The sequence below is a fragment of the Meleagris gallopavo genome, chromosome 8 (assembly GCF_905368555.1).
Source record: "Meleagris gallopavo chromosome 8, MGAL_WU_HG_1.1, whole genome shotgun sequence".
NCBI classification, from domain to species: domain Eukaryota; kingdom Metazoa; phylum Chordata; class Aves; order Galliformes; family Phasianidae; genus Meleagris; species Meleagris gallopavo.
Genome location: NC_139411.1, coordinates 18,576,344 through 18,592,150, shown reverse-complemented (window position 1 = coordinate 18,592,150; position 15,807 = coordinate 18,576,344). Strand labels below are relative to the sequence as shown.

At 39.7% G+C, this 15,807-nt stretch overlaps 1 protein-coding gene across 2 annotated transcripts; it reads left to right on the top strand.

Moving 5' to 3' along the window:
• The first annotated feature begins 4,615 nt into the window (after nt 1–4,615).
• Nucleotides 4,616–14,968, top strand: ANKRD22 (ankyrin repeat domain 22). 2 transcript variants are annotated; one of them, XM_085229239.1, is made up of 7 exons: nt 4,616–4,711; nt 4,996–5,242; nt 10,109–10,300; nt 11,981–12,088; nt 12,412–12,489; nt 13,392–13,490; nt 14,235–14,968. In XM_085229239.1, exons 2-7 carry the CDS (start codon nt 5,222–5,224, stop codon nt 14,310–14,312), a joined length of 576 nt encoding a protein of 191 aa, XP_085085365.1. In that variant the 5' UTR covers nt 4,616–4,711; nt 4,996–5,221; the 3' UTR covers nt 14,313–14,968. The 2 variants fall into 2 exon arrangements, with proteins under 2 accessions (XP_085085365.1, XP_010712789.1); XM_010714487.4 differs by lacking the exon at nt 4,616–4,711 and having other exon boundaries at nt 4,960–5,242.
• Nucleotides 14,969–15,807: the final 839 nt, after the last annotated feature.

Below are 15,807 nucleotides of genomic sequence, written 5' to 3'. Positions count from 1 at the left end.
CCCTGACAGTGCTGGGGCAAACAGTGGATAGCACTGTCTGGTACAGGGACTGTGCTGCGTGATGTGGAAAAATAGAAGTTTGGGCTTGATTCTACAGGATGGGAGGTAGGTTTTGGGAGCAGAAGCTTAAACTTTTGATCTAACTAGTAAGAGTTATATATGCCATGTCAATGTTTTTCATTTAAAACTATCTACTACTAAGGTTAAAGAAGACATTACAAATTCTGGCAAAAATGTGGTTGCTGTAAGTGAGGATTTAGTTTTCTCAGGGATTCATTCTGGGGAAGATCAAATAAGTACTTTGAAATAGAAATATAAGTATTCATTTAAGGAGATGGTCTTCCTTCTGATTCTGAGCTCTATTCCTTTTTCTGAGTACTTTTGTTGTTCTTTTAAGTTTTCTTCCTACGTTTTCCAGATGATTATCTGTTTGAACAGGTGTGCATGGGAAAGGAGTTACTTGTTTATCAGATACATGACTTTGATGAGGCATCGCCCATTCAGTATGCTACTTGACTAATTTAGATTAAGAAATACCCTATAGGATAACACTGATGCTGCAAATGCTTGTATATCTACAGGCTTGTGCAAATATAAAGCTCCACTCATTTTTCAAGAGCTGTTATGTTTCAAATTTTGCAATACTACTAGAGAACTGGTTATGGGGATGGTAGCTCAGGCAGACCTGAATCAACTTTTATGAATGATGAATCCTAAGAGCAAGTCAGAAGAGAGAGACAGAAATTCAGCAGCTCTGGCTCCTGTATTCTGTCCTTAGGATACATTGTACAGTTTTGTAGTGCTTGCTGGTGTTGTGGAGATTTTCAAATGGACAATACTTCTGACTTTCAGGAAACATTTTGGGTGTTGTGAAATTCTTTCAAGAAGTACACAGGCTGAATAGCTCCCAGTTTGCCCATGAACTGAATCCTGGTATCTTTTGGAGAAAAATGACTTATTTATCAACTACAAAAAAATCGTAATAATCAGGATTCAAAGAATCATTTGTAAGTACAATCAACCACTAAGGATATATCTGAAGCAGAAGTCAACCTGTGAATACATAAATTTCTACAAATCTCCTTTGTGCTAATCTCATTTCTCATCTAATTGGGCTGCTTATCTATTTTCCAGCTAAAATTCTGGCCACAGTAGTCACTTTTCTGATTTACAAATGTGTCAGTGGTGTGATGCTGGATTAAATGGTAACCTACGTGATCTGGTGAAAGGTGATGCCTGAAGCTATCTCTGTGCTGTTTGTAGGTGCTCTTTTTTCTTATTTAAAAAAATTCCTTTTATAATGGGTTAACTCTGGTCAAGTAATTCCCACACAGCCGCTTGCTCATTCCTCACAGTGGGGCTGAGAAGAGAATCGGAAGGGTAAGAACACAGAAAGTTAATTAAAAAAAAAAAAAAAACTCACAAAATGAGTTCCTTCACTGCTTTGACCATTTGTCACCCCATTGACAGGCAGATGTTTTCCTGTAAATTGTTAAACAGAGCTCCACTATGTGTAGGTTTTATTTGAGAAGATAAAAGCTGTAACTGTGAGAGTCTTGTGCCCTCCGTACCTCCTTCTTTTCTCCAGCTGTTATTTCTGGACTTGGTGTTATATCACGTGGAATATCCTTTTGTCAGCTGGGGGTCATCTGTCTTGACTATATCCCCTCACAACCTCTTGTGCATTCCCAGACCACACACAGGTAAGGCAACATGAAGGAAAAAAAGGATGTGAAGTTTTATTAGCACTGCCAAGAAAGAGCTAGAATATTGGTGTGTTGTCAACATTTTCTTCACAAACACAAAACACAGCACCATAAATAAACTATCCCCTAGCCAAAATCCACCTTGCTATTGTGGATTTGTGTAGTGGTGTTAGCAGAGGATTAAGTATCCTATAAAGTTATTATAGAGAACAGCTGAGTGATTGAGGCTTCATTAAATGAGTTGTAGTTTATAAATTCCAACCACTTAGCTAGTAGGTGGCGTTTATTTGGGAGAATGCCCATTCCTTAAGGTTTGGACATAATGAAATACTGGCAAGGACCTTTCACTTCTGAGATGTTACTCTTCTGTGTCTCTGCACCATGCTGAAAGATCAATATATTGGGAGAATTGTAGTGAGATTTATCACAGGTACATGTAGAATAAGATTCAGTTACAATCCAACCTAATTTTCTTATGGTAAACAGCCATTGAAAGGCTTAGAACTTGTGTTAGCAAACTAATGCTAGTCCATGAAACTATTCTACTTTAACTAGGGAAAGATTGAATGTAAGCAGTTCTATGTAGGTTGCTCCAAAAGTAATGTCTCTGATTTATTTCCATTTAAACTATAACAGATACAAAGAGTATAATAACTATTTGAGCAACAAAACATTATTTTTCAACACAATCATCACTATTAAATATGCATTTTCACCAGTAATGAGCAAGAGCCTGCATGCCAGGCTTGTAAAAATCTACACCAGTAGAGGTGTGACCCACTGTATCACATCTCCTGTGACAACACTGTTGCTAGGAAAACGTAGCCCACGCAGACTATCTTTCATCTGCCTAAAAGTTTAGTAGTCAAGAAGTGCCAATCTGGAATACATGGTGGGTGTGGTTTGACAGTCCAGCCAGGATTGGCAGTGTGTTCCATGATCTTCAGGCTGGTGTGGGACCTGGTGTTCTTGTGTTGCAAGAAAGGCTGTATTCTCCTCTGGTCACGCATGGGAAGTTCAACCATTCAGCTTAGTCAGCATTGTAGTGTATCAGTCAGGGTTGGTTATTTGACTGGTTCCAGAGAATCACAGAATCACAGAATTGTAGGGGTTGGAAGGGACCTCTAGAGATCATCGAGACCAACCCCCCTGCCAAAGCAGGTTCCCTACACCAGGTCGCACAGGTAGGCGTCCAGGTGAGACTTGAATATCTCCAGAGAAGGAGACTCCACAACCTCCCTGGGCAGCCTGTTCCAGTGCTCCGTCACCCTCACCGTGAAGAAGTTCTTACGCACATTCGTGCGAAACTTCCTGTGCTGCAGCTTATGTCCATTTCCCCTCGTCCTGTCTCCACGTACCACTGAAAAGAGACTGGCCTCACCACTATGGCCGCCACATCTCAGATATTTATAAACCTGGATCAGGTCCCCTCTCAGTCTTCTTTTCTCAAGGCTAAACAGACCCAGTTCACTTAGCCTTTCTTCATAGGGGAGATGCTCCAGGCCCAAGATGCTCCAGAAGGATGTCCCCTTTCCCATCCCAAAAGACAGTGCATGTTGTTTTACCCACCGAAGGCTGCATCTTGAACTTCTTCCATGGGGAATTCACATGCTGCCACTCCATGGACTGCTGTTTTGACTCCAGCTCATAAAGGTAACGCCATGTCTTGCCACTAGTAATGGTACCATCCAGGAAACTGCCACCTTTTGCCTCATTGGTGAGATAGATCCTGTCAAACTTGCATATGAGTTCTTTCTTTTTGTGTAAGCATTCCTGGGACCTACCTTGAGCAAACTTTGTGATATTCCTGTGTTGCTGCCACCATTTCCAATGCACTGAAGCCAATACCCGCTCTGTACGCACTACACGGGCTGTAATCCAGAGACAGATGAACTGATCGAGAAGCTCTTGATTTCATGATGAGACAGCTCTGCAAGCCGTCCGGAACATGATTTGTCTTTCACATCACTGTTACCACTAATGAAATGTGCCACCCCCCACCTCGCTGTGCTCACATCCACTGTTCAATCTCCATAAAAACTCAGCAAGTATTCATGAATGTCAGTGAGTGCCTTTTTTTCCACGTGGAGGAATTCAGGGACACACCTTTGGTTCATATGCACTTCCACGTCAGACACCATTTTATTATTCTGCCCCTCTGCTGCCATCTGTCGCACAGCAACAACATGGAATACTGGTGGGAAGGCTGTGTCTTACTGCTGTGTCACAAATATGTACCCCTGTTGTTGTGGGCCAACAAAATAAAATAGGAGGTGCTGATTTCAAACCAGCCTTTGTATTTGTCTCCCAACTTTTCTGAAGAAGAAATGTGAAAATTGTGTGGTAACAAGTTTTCAAATGTTTTCCTGGAAATTGGACGCAGGACTTGAACTCAAAATGGGCAGTTGCATGCACATGTATTTTTTTTTTTTTAATATGCTTGAAAGAGAGGAGACGTAATGAGTACAAATTAAAAAGAGAAGAGAGATTTTGGAGTGTTTATAGATATTTAAAATACACATATCTTCCTCAGAAAGGCTGGCTGAGTGTACTACAGAAATACAGTCATCTTACCCTCAGAACTTTGAAAACTCAAATGGAATGGGAATTTTAGAAGTAAGTTTTGGTAGTGAGGGACAGTGCAGGGTGAGGAAGGTGTTTTTATCTTAGTTTCTCACTTCTCTGGTCTGTTTGTAGTAGGCAATAAATTATACTAATCTCCCTCTGTTGAATCTGTTTTGCCCATGATGGCGAGTGGTCTTCCTTGCCTCAACCCTTGAGCCTTTTTCCACCATATTTTCTCCCCTTTCCTTTGACAGGGGAGGGTGTAAGAGCAGTTGTGGTATTTAGTTGTTCATCAGTGTGAAACCACAAAAGGAGGCTACTGTGAGTCATGTTCAATGTTTGGACAAGGCTAGGAAGAGGTGAGTTAGCAGATGATGAAATGGGCTGGTCTAGTTAATAAGAGACTGAAACTAATTACACCAGGAAATCTCTTTAATAAGGTATGGAATCTTAGTATACCTCTGAGGTTTTCTTGAAGTTAGTTTGGGATATGTAAACCCAAAGTAGCTTGAGTGGCAAGCTACATATTGTTCTTAGTTACTCGTTTTCCCCCTCTGCCCCCTTTGTTCACTAGCTTATTTTTTTTCTTTCTTCTCTCCTTCCTCCCCTACCACCCATCCCCTCCCCAGCCTATTTTACTGCTTTCCTTTTTTGGTAACCAGAGGCTGTTATTGCAAAGATGACAAAGGGAAATGTTTCTCTCTGTTGCAACTTGTTCTTTCAGTCTCCTGTAAGCTGCTGTTCCCACGTTTACCTTGCTGGGTTGGGTTTCTGAAGACAATTGTTTCATATCACCAAGTAGAAAGCACAGAAGGCAAATGTAGCTGAAGAGTGATTCCTGTGTTTTAAGTTAAATGTTAACCAGATTCAAACAAGTTCAAGAGCATTTCAAACGAGGTTAACGTGTTGGGCTGGTGAACAAGAAAGAACTCAAGCAGAGAAGAATAGGTATGGGGATATTCTATTCAGAGGTACGTGGTCATTTTCTGCACAGTAACTGAAGCTATTGAAGCTATGGATATATGTTGGTTTTACTTTGTTTCCTTCATGTCGTCACGTACATGGGCTTAAAAATATGGCAATTTTTTTCCTTTGGAATACTGTTCTTCAGCTATTACAAATTGAAAAAAGTACCATTAGTAGGAGCAAAATAAGCACAACAACCAGTATAATTATTGTGGCTTTGTAGACAAAGTTCATGTTTGCTCAACGTTTTTTGTTGTACTGTATTGAGATCAGAGTGATTCTGAACATTGTGTATGAATAACTAAGAACTCCATGTGGACTCCTTAACTTATGTTGAATACAGATAATAAAGCTGGTGCCCAAGGAAACATTATCTAGAGAAGCTTCGGTTTAGAAATGTGACTTAAAAGAAATTTTTTAGATCTTATGAATTTTTCCCCAGACTGTAAATAAGTCAGCACAACCTTGGATTTCAACATAAATGCTATGTAAGCATATTCATTATTTTATAAATTTTCCATTTGCACCCTAGGGAACAAATAAAGATTTCAGTTCTTTTTTGATTGTGAATACAATGTGTAGCACTGCTGCTTCTTTTTCTGGGTATAGCATTGTATATCTGTTCCTTTAAAAGGTCACATTTTCATCCTGAAAGACACTCTTTTAATTTTAAAAGGCTATTCAATGAAAGTATCTTTTCTTTCAGTATTATAGGGACCTTGAATCTGTGCATTCACACACTGATGGAATGAGTAGACTGCATCACATTCTTTTTTGTCTCTCTCCAGTTTGGCTACTCAGAGATAGTATTGTACAAGAAACAGTCATCTAGTAGAATTAAAATGGTGCTTAGGGAATGTTCAAAGGCTCTCCATGTTTTCTGTCCTTTCTAGTTAATCATATATTATGCATTGGTTTCTTGTCTTAAAGTGTTTTTAGTGAGATGTAGTTTTCTTGGTAAGATAGTTTATTTACACTGATAGAAATCTACGGAAGTGCAAATAAAGTGCAAGATTTATTTGCTGAGAAGTATGGAAGAGATACTAGTATATTCCCTAGCATCCCAAATATGGTTTATATTTTCCCATTTAGTTTGTAGAAGGCCTTTGCATGACTTTTAGCACACAGGAAAAGGCTGTGGATTGATTCAGAATATCTTTATAACATGAAATATTCCTTTTTGTCTAGACAGTTGAAAACATTTGATATAACTTTGGCTGTCCCTTGCAGTTCTCAAAAGAGAAGGCAATTTCCACTTGAAATTCTTGTCCCAGATTTACCTTTAGCCTACTCCCTAGTGGCTGAATGCTTTTTTCTTTGTATTGTGCCTTGAAACTTTATCATAGTATCTCAGAATCATTTGACTTGGAAGAGACCCTTAAAAGACATTCAGTCCAACTCCTCTACAGCGAGTAGGGACACCTACAGCTTGTTCAAAGCCCCATCCAGCCTGACTTTGGATGTCTCCAGTGATGGGACACCCACTACCTCTCTGGGCAATCTGTTCCAATGCCTCACCACCCTCATTTTAACAAACTTTTATCATGTTTGGCAGAACTTGCTGAACTGCTAGCTGGTTTTTTATTACTACTTTAGCAAATCTAAGCAAGGAGTCACTGAAAGCAAGTAGGAAAATTTAGTGTGCAATTCATCTGGATCTGAGTAAACTACCAGGTTCACTCAGTCCAGCCACATGGCCTATAACTGATACCAAAAACAGTTCTGTAGAGGTGTTACCCTTCCATCTGTCAGCTAATGTTCTTTTACTTTCACTTCATATCTTGTGATCTTGCATTGAGTGATTTTAACCATGAAAATTGTTGCCTAATGTGTGTCCCTATTAGCATGTGTTTTGTGCAGCGTCACGCTGTTAGGTTCATGGTGTGCAGCATGTCTGCATGTTGTGTGGTTCTGCAGGAGTGTGAGGGAAGAAGTGAAGGGCTTTGCTGCATTGGAAGAGGCACTCACTTTCTCTATACCTAAGCTCAAGTTCAAGTTCTTGCTTCCCACTCTTCACAGCCATTTTTTTCAGAGCTCATGGGGTAATGCTGGGGGTAATGCTACATCTCCTGTGCTCCACTGACAAGCAGGAGTAGGTCTGTTCAGAGTCCTGTGGGGGTGGTCAGGCTGCTGGTAGGTGATGTGTAGGTGAGAGTCCACTCATCCATTTGCCTCCCACTTCTTTTTAGGCATTTATAAATCAGATGTCCCCCTCAGTCATCATTTCCCCAGACTGAACAGACCCATGTTATTCAGCCTTTCCTCATGAGAGAGATGCTCCAGGCCCTTTAACATCTTTGCAGCCCTCCACTAGACTTCTTTGAGGAGATCCCTGCCTATTTTGAACTGGCAAGCCCAGAAATGGGCACAGTACTTCAGATGTAGCCTCACTAGGTCCTAGTAGATGGGGGGAATCACCTCCTTCACCCTGTTGGATCTCTCTTTTTAATATGCTGCAGGATACCATAGGCCTTCTTGGCTCACAGGGGTACACTGCTGGCTCATGGCCAACCTTGTTGTTCACCAGAACACCCAGGTACTTCTCCATAGAAGAAGATACTATTGTGATGTCCTGAATACTACTGTGATCAAAACAATGTGCTCATAGTTGTTTGGTTTCCTTTGTTAAATATCCTGCTTGTATCTTTGCTCCTCCAGACCTCAAATCCTGTTTGTCAATTTTGGATGTATATTGTATGTCAGAGCTATGGCCTTTTCACCTTTAATACATTTTCTTTGATTAAAATAGACATTTTCTAGGATGCAAACCTGCAGAATAATAATGGGCCTTAAGAGAAACCCACAAAACCTGTTTGTTTTGTGTGCAGTGTTTCTTTTTTTTTTTGTTTGTTTTTGTTTGTTTCAATGAATGGAATGCATTAATTTGTGAAAGAGTCAATTCTAAAAAAGACACCCCGCTTCACTGAAAAGGTAATCATTTAAAGGTTACTTTAAGTACTTAAATTACACATATATTAGCTGGTTGGGAATTGCTTCCTTAAATTATCTGCACTTGAGATGTTTTGTTAGAACTGCCAATTTCAGAAGATAAAAGAGCGTGTGTGGCTCTTGCATGCCTGTCTGTGGATGACTGCAGTTCCAAGTAATGTACTCTGTTAGAGTGTAATAATTTCTTCATCACTATTCATGGTTCTAGAACTGGATTCAACAGTACTGTGAGGTTTAGAAAAAGATTCTTTGGGTCAATGAAAATATCAGTCAAAAATACTTCTGTCAGTGGCTGAGCAATAAAACTCTGTGAAGCAGTGTGGAAAGAAAAACACTACAGCATGTCATCTGATGACGTTAGCTACTGGCATAGCAAGAATCAGAGTAGAAAGGAGTAAGGTTGTGTAGTAAATGGCTGGGATTTAAGCCAGTGTTCAGCCAAGCAGCAAATCTCCTGCATCTTTAAAGGAACAGAGCTGTATTTAAAAGCAAGAGTAACAGTCTACTGTTCACTACTGACAGAGTGCACTGGAGCTTCTTTTCTGTGGATGTGAAGGTGTAGTCCTAGACACAGACATGACTGAGAATGAGGTTGTTAGCCAAACAGATTAATTAAATGGCACAGATATTCAAGGTTCTTATGCCAGTAGGCAATTTAAAAGAGGGATTTCTCCTCTAAATCATTAAAATTGGTTTGTTTCTGAAAGAATGTGTAGCAAATGTCATAGGAATGGATTAAAAGAATATGGACAGATGACACAAGTTTACACTGTTGCATGTGTTCTTTGTAAATTCTTGTCTGATATAATGAAAACAAAACCAGAAGTGACACAAGGTCTGGCAAGCATGAAAGTACTTTCTCTACACTGGGAAATCATTTATCTAGTGCAGTTGTTCAAAAGAGCAGCAATGATATTGGAGGCAAGCTTGTACTGTAGGTAAATGTTTGAGGTAAAAATGTAAATAAGAGGAATCTTTTTTATGTGGAAAAAGTGTAACAGCAGGAGAGGGTGAGTAGAGAGGACTCAGAGTTTAGAGATAGATCTTGTAGCATGTTTAGGCTGTGATACAGAGAGGATCAGAATGAAAACCTGCAGGTAGCAACTGAAGAAATACACTATATTGGAAAATGGCAAAGAACCTTGATATTGAAGAGGAAATAAGAAAGAAACCTTTTTTCTTTTTTTCGATTGAAGAACTTCAAATGTTACAAGTTAGGCTGTTATTTTCTGCCTGCTGGTGACTGAAAGTGTATAGTACTCCTATTTCTCTCTACCTGTGCTTATTCTGACTTCTTACTGCTAAAGGGGGAAGGAATAGCAAATACGGTCAGAGGTGCTTGAACATACTGAGCAAAGACATGAGCAGCAAGCAGTTTTCAAAAGCCAAGCAGGATCTGAGCTGTGGCCATATATGTCCACATTCTTCAGGTACGAGGTTTAACTTTGAAGCCCAATAAAAGAAATGTGGTGTTTTTTTCTTCTTTTTTTTTTTTTTCCTTTCTTTTTTTCATTAAAAAAAAAAATACTTCTGGCTCAACTTTCACCAGCTATGTGGTTTTGCTCTGTGAATTGATGAGTCAGGAGTTATGCCTCTTGTTCAAGCAGTGCCCATCTGAAGGGAAAGCTTGCTGTAAGCTTGGCTAGGTGTGGGCTTGTCAGAGCTTGCTTGCTTTCTGTTCCAAAATGAACAGAAAATTAATGCTCTGTACGCGGTCCATGTCAGACTTCTCACACTGAGGGCTGACAGCTACGTACAGCTGCAGGTGTATCTCTTACCGCCATCTTCTGGAAGACGCTTGGAATGGCAACCCTCTGTCGGGGCTGCGCGGCAGACTCTTGGGACGTGCAAGCAGTCAGGATGGACTGTACGGAGATGTTAGTGAATGGTGTGTGCTGACAAACATTCTCTTCTCTCTTCAGCCCATTTGTCAGGCAGCTTATAATAACGATTTCAATGAAGTTCAGCTCCTTTTGGATAAAAACAGCAACTACCTGAATATCCAGGACAGCTTCGGTGGAGATACCCCCTTAATCTGTGCATGCAAGCAAGGAAACAACAGAATTGCTAGCTATCTTCTTAAAAAGAATGCTGATGTCAACCTCAGAAACAAGGTAAGTAGTCACAGACTCAGCCTTTGCACTGGCTGCTCTTTTGAGTACATGTCTGAGAACACTGGCAGTACTGTTAAACCTTAGCTTTGTTTGCAGCTCAGGCATGTCTAATCCTGACGTTGTAATTCAGTAAACCTTTATGTTTCTATTTATTTCCTCATTTATTTTCCTGACTTGACAATGCACACAAGATATAACAAACATTGCCATCCTCAGTTTCTCTGTTTGTTTCCCATTTAGTCAATGCTGCATGTCATCCCCAGTCCCCAGTGAGTTCTGCCTGCAGCACTCTGCATTCATCTGCCCTCCAGCTTATATCTGTTCTTCCTGTAGCCTTTCTTTTCCATCTGTCTTTATCTTCACCCTATAGTTAAAAGGAAGATCTGAAAGACAGCCTGTCCGTTCCTCCCATAAGGATCCCTGAGGAAACTGAACCTGAGGGCTGAAGGGAGCAGCCTTCTGTCTGTTCTTCCCCTAATCCATATTTTTCTAAAATCTGCCTGCCTTCTAGAACAGCCATGAGTGGTTATTTTCCCTAGGGTGATAAGGAAGTGTGTTTATGTGGCAGGTTTCCCATAGATTACAAAGAAAAGGAGCCTGGAAAATGCATATTCTGGCTTCACTTGTTCACAATTGTTCTTGTGGGAGCTGGAATGATATTAAGGGTGCTAAAGTGCTAGGAAAAATTATCTAAACTTGTCAATTCTGTTGTATCATCTCAAACTCTAAGTCAGTGTTTAGCAAGTTCCTACACACTCGTGCTATTTTACACCTCTGGTGTCCAGCATGTTTTTTTTCACAGCAAATGTGTATGAGACTAGTGAAATGTTTACTTCTATCTGCTCTGTTTGATCCAGAAGACTCTGTCTCACCTTGAAGTCCCTTTGAAATGTTCTTTTTGCAGAAAGATCGTTCTTATTGCATTGGCAGCCATTTCTTAGCCTTGCCTGGTTTTCTTAAATTATTTTCTCTTTCACCTTCACAGATGGAATTAAGTTCTTGGGTGAAGAGCTTGACTGGTGCTCAGAACTGAGAATAGGAAGCAGATGATTACACAGAAAGGCTTCTGAGCTTATTTTGGGCCATGACATAACACCATAACCTGATTTGTCAGACTCCAGTTTAATGAATTGTAGGACACTCATCTTCTTTAATGTCCAAGTTAATAGCTCTTCTCTTCTTCTTCGGTAGATACAATATTCAAAGATTGTTAAACTCTTCTCACTGGAGTCTGCTATGGGTGTTGCTAATTTCCTGTTTCATGTAGGTGACATCAGCTCTTCTATGTCTCTACTTCAGTAACAAAACCTCTGTAAGTGAGGAGCGGCAGGGATTCTTCCTGCTGATTTAACTTGCTGGGTCAGGGTAGACTTCCACTCTGCCTTCTTTCTCTCAACAGTCAAGTCTGCAGCCATATTCATGAAATCCTTTGAATCTCCCATTGTTCTTACATGTGGAGCCTAGTTTCCCTGAGTCTGTATGAGTCAAATGTGCACCCACTTGAAGGAAACAAACTGCATGTGATGGTTTCTGCTTGAAAATCAGAGAACTACTTCTAGTTGATAACCTAAATAAAAATGTTTGTCAAATACAGAAAGGATCTAGTATTGTCAATATTATACAGATATAATCAGAGAAGTGATTTTGATACTAATCAGAGTTATTTTATTTTATGTTTAGAAACTCCGCACTTGTCTGCATTATGCTGTCAGAAAACGGTTTACCTTCCTTGATTATGTGCTCATCATAATCCTCATGCCAGTTTTGCTTATTGGATATCTTCTCATGGTGAGTCTGGTTGAAAGCAAAAAAGGCCCTACACATTTACTTCTCCTCTATCACCTTCCTTATGGAGATATTTCAGGCCATGAAACTACACAGAACATGGGCTGCTCTTTTTGCAGCAAACACTGATGGAGAGCAACAGAAGAAGCAAAGTTTTCACTATGAGCGTAGCTGGTGAAGGGGCAGGGTTATGTCACTGCATCAATCTGGTATTTGCAGAAGTCAGGCACTTCTTATTCAGAGAAAACAGTATCTAACCAACATCTACTTAACAGTGTATGCAGTTGAAATGTCTCACCGTGTACATTTTCACTGCCACTAAACAGATCTCAAAGACGAAACAGAATGAAAACCTGGTCAAGATGTTGCTTTGGGCTGGAGCTGATGTTAATGCTACAGACTCTGTAAGTGGATTTATATAGATGTAGTTGTGGCTTGTATGCATGTTATATTAGTAAAAGCAGACTTCAGACTTCTAGCTATGCAATACGGCTTTCGGAGTAGGATCAGAGACTGAACTGATATAACAGGAAGATTTAGTTTTTGTACTTGACCCTTTAGCAATATTTATGTAATGTATTCAGAAACAATTCTCCACTGACAGCTTAGTGTAGTTTTTTGATCAAACTTGTTTGGAACAACTGCTGAAGCTAAGAAAAACACAGCATCTAAAATCTAGCATGACATTGTTAGATGTATGCTTTTACTTAGACCAGTGTGAGTGATTATCAGCTTCTTGACTGCTGTGATGTGATGATATAGCTTCTGAGTTTATCACCATTAGGCTAAGGTTGACCTCTGGGCAAAGGTCATGCCTTAGCACTAGACCCTGTTTCTTTTTTTGGTCTTTAGAGTGTATTGGTCTGCCACGTGTAGTGTTTGTGTTGACTATTTTGCTTGGGTGTGGCAAGGAGCTCCTTTCCTCCAATGCACAAAAGGAGAAACTACAATTTTAATAGCAATCAAATTCTAAAATACTTAAGTTTGAGCAAAGAATATAAATTAAGAAATAGTTATTGAGCTAGAGATCATGAAATCCCTTGAAGTAAGTGAAGAGTTACTGGCTTCCTGCTAAAGGTATCAGACTTGTTTTAGCAGCTGCATCCTAGAAGAGGATTTTTTCCTGTTGCTATTATGACAATGTGCTTTACTGTGTTGTGCATTGGAACATGAGATTATATATTTTATTCATCCAATTTTTAGGGGGAACATTATAAGATATAAGGGGATATTGCTAGCACTACTTACCTAATTTCTGTTAAAGAAGGAATAAAGCTAAAATCCGTGTCCTACTGTTTCCCTTCAGTATGGTAGCACAGCCCTTCACTACGCTTGTCAAATGAGAAATCAGGCAGTCATTCCTCTCCTGCTTGAAGCTCATGCAGATATTTCTGTAAAGAATCAGGTAAGAAGGTGAAGCTTATAACTGGGTAACCTTATCAGGAGGGTGAATCAATATGTTGTAAGCCTTAGATGGTGTGTAGCAATTAAAAAAAAAAAAATGTAGTGCACAGCTTCTTGGCAGCAAACTTGTTTGCTGTGGGGTTTAAAGCAATTTTTGCCCAATTTCCTTTATTGGCAACAGGTACTTTAAGTCCGGATACTTCACACTGGATTTCTACCATCAGCAACAGTCTACACATTCACTAGATTGGCAAAACTGCTCAACTCAGAGCTATGCTACAGTTGTTCCTAAGATGCAGGATGCAGAGAAGTGTTAAGAGCCCTCCAAGGAGCTCTGTGTAGCACTAGACACCATTCTTCTGAAAGGGGCTAAGTCAAGCTTCTGCTGTCCTTTAAGAAGCTCAAATACTGTCACAAGAAATATCCAGGAGTATCTGTATTGTTCATTTGAGACAAATGAAGTTTTGACTGTGTTGCTCTTGACTGTGTTAGCTCTTAACTCTGCAATATCTTTGGACATTATCCCCAGGGAATGGTGGATCAGCTGTTGCTACTCGAGCAGAGGCAAGGATGCTACCCTATACTTCAGTAAGAGTTCTGTTAGACACAGCACATACTGAAAACTTTTCTTTAGAACAAAGAAGTGACAGTGAAATTCATGCAGAACACCAAGGACGGCAAGTTCAGGAAACTTCTTTGTACTTATATTTATCATAGTCTGATGTACTTCATCTGTTTCTTTCAGGATGGGGAGACTCCTTTAGATATTGCAAGAAGACTACAGTTCAGCAGCATTGAAAGCATGCTAAGGAAAACTTCCTAATGCTTGGTGGGACTTTATCAAGGACTGTTGAAAGTGGAGGAAATCATTCCATCAGGCAATACATTCTGTATAGCAGCAAGAGTCCTGCAGAGGGCTGCAGACTGATAATTGATAGATACTTGATCCAAATTGATGTAGGCTTTGACTATTTTGTATGAGATTTGTGAGTACCCTCAGGACTGTGTGAACTGAAAGGAGTTTATTTGCTTTTACTAAGCTGTGAATGAGTACAATTGCATTCAAAATATTGCTCTTCCCATCTGCTTGTCCAGTTTTACTGCTTGACTTGCACAGATAAGGCTTCTGGAAACCTAAGCACCATACGTGATGATAAGCAGCCAATGAAGAAATAGAATATCCTTCTGTGTTACAGCATCCTTACGGGATACAACTGAAAAGTATACCACAACAGCATATACAAGGCCTTCTTTTCCTACCATGGGAACAACTATTCAAATAGATTGCTCTCCTTAGCACTTCTTCCTTCACTCCTGCAGATTTCACACACATTAATTCTGAAGATATTGCTATGAGAGAAGGATTATCTTATGCTTTTACATAAAAGAAGCATCAAGAAGAGATTGAATTATTGGAGTCCAGAAGCAAAGACAGTTCCCAAGTTGCTTTAATGAATTAATAAATAACAATGAAAATCTGTTTGAAGCAAATCTTTTGACTACTTTTCCAATATAGAAAAAAATTACTAAAATTAAAAAAATAAAACAGTGAAATGCTGTAATGATGGGAGCCAGATATATTATTCTCAGAGGACTGGACAGGATAGTATGCTTTTAAGAGTGGTGCACACAGCAGAGAGTGCATGTACCAAAACAATAATAAATTCATGAATCTTTTATTGCATGGGTAAAGACGTAGGAAACTAGAAGTGGTAAACAATTTGTTAGCTTGACCTGCCTCTTTGTGGTTTAATAATGCACTTATATATGGGAGTCTGCTTTCAAACATTGCTGCGTCTTGTTTCCTTGGTCTAATGGATCTTTATCTGTCTCAGCAGTTTTGATCGTTTTGTGTAAGCTGTCATAAGTTTGGAATATAGGTGCTATGATCAGCACTGCTACTGGCTGCTAGACTAGGTGCATGGACAAAGTTAGAGTATGTTTCCTGTGCTGTAGCAAAGCTGGCATACTTTTCTGTGTACCTAACTTATTGGATACTGACTCCAACTGCAGGCAGTCTTGGCTGAGCATATAGTCAGGCTTTAGATCCCTCCCAGAATCATCCCAGGAAACAAAGCTACCTGTCTGAGACTGTAGAGATGACCACTTTGTGCATAACCTGAGGACAGGTACTCAACCAGATCAACATATATATCAGTAGATGTGAAGTACTTGTACAGATGGCATAGGTTTAAGATATTGTCTCTTTCAGCTAATGGCTTGGAAGGGAGAACAATTGAATGCTTTCAGAAATGCCATGAACAAATTTTGGCCAAGACACAAAACTATGTAAAATTCAAAGTCAACAGCACAGTGCT

What these genes read in the sequence shown, in the direction of transcription:
- ANKRD22 (XM_085229239.1), top strand. Translation starts at nt 5,222, where the DNA reads ATGGGGATATTCTATTCAGAG. An exon ending in ATGTCAACCTCAGAAACAAG is followed by an intron (nt 10,301 to 11,980) that starts GTAAGTAGTCAC and finishes TTTTATGTTTAG; the next exon opens with AAACTCCGCACTTGTCTGCA. An exon ending in ATGTTAATGCTACAGACTCT is followed by an intron (nt 12,490 to 13,391) that starts GTAAGTGGATTT and finishes GTTTCCCTTCAG; the next exon opens with TATGGTAGCACAGCCCTTCA.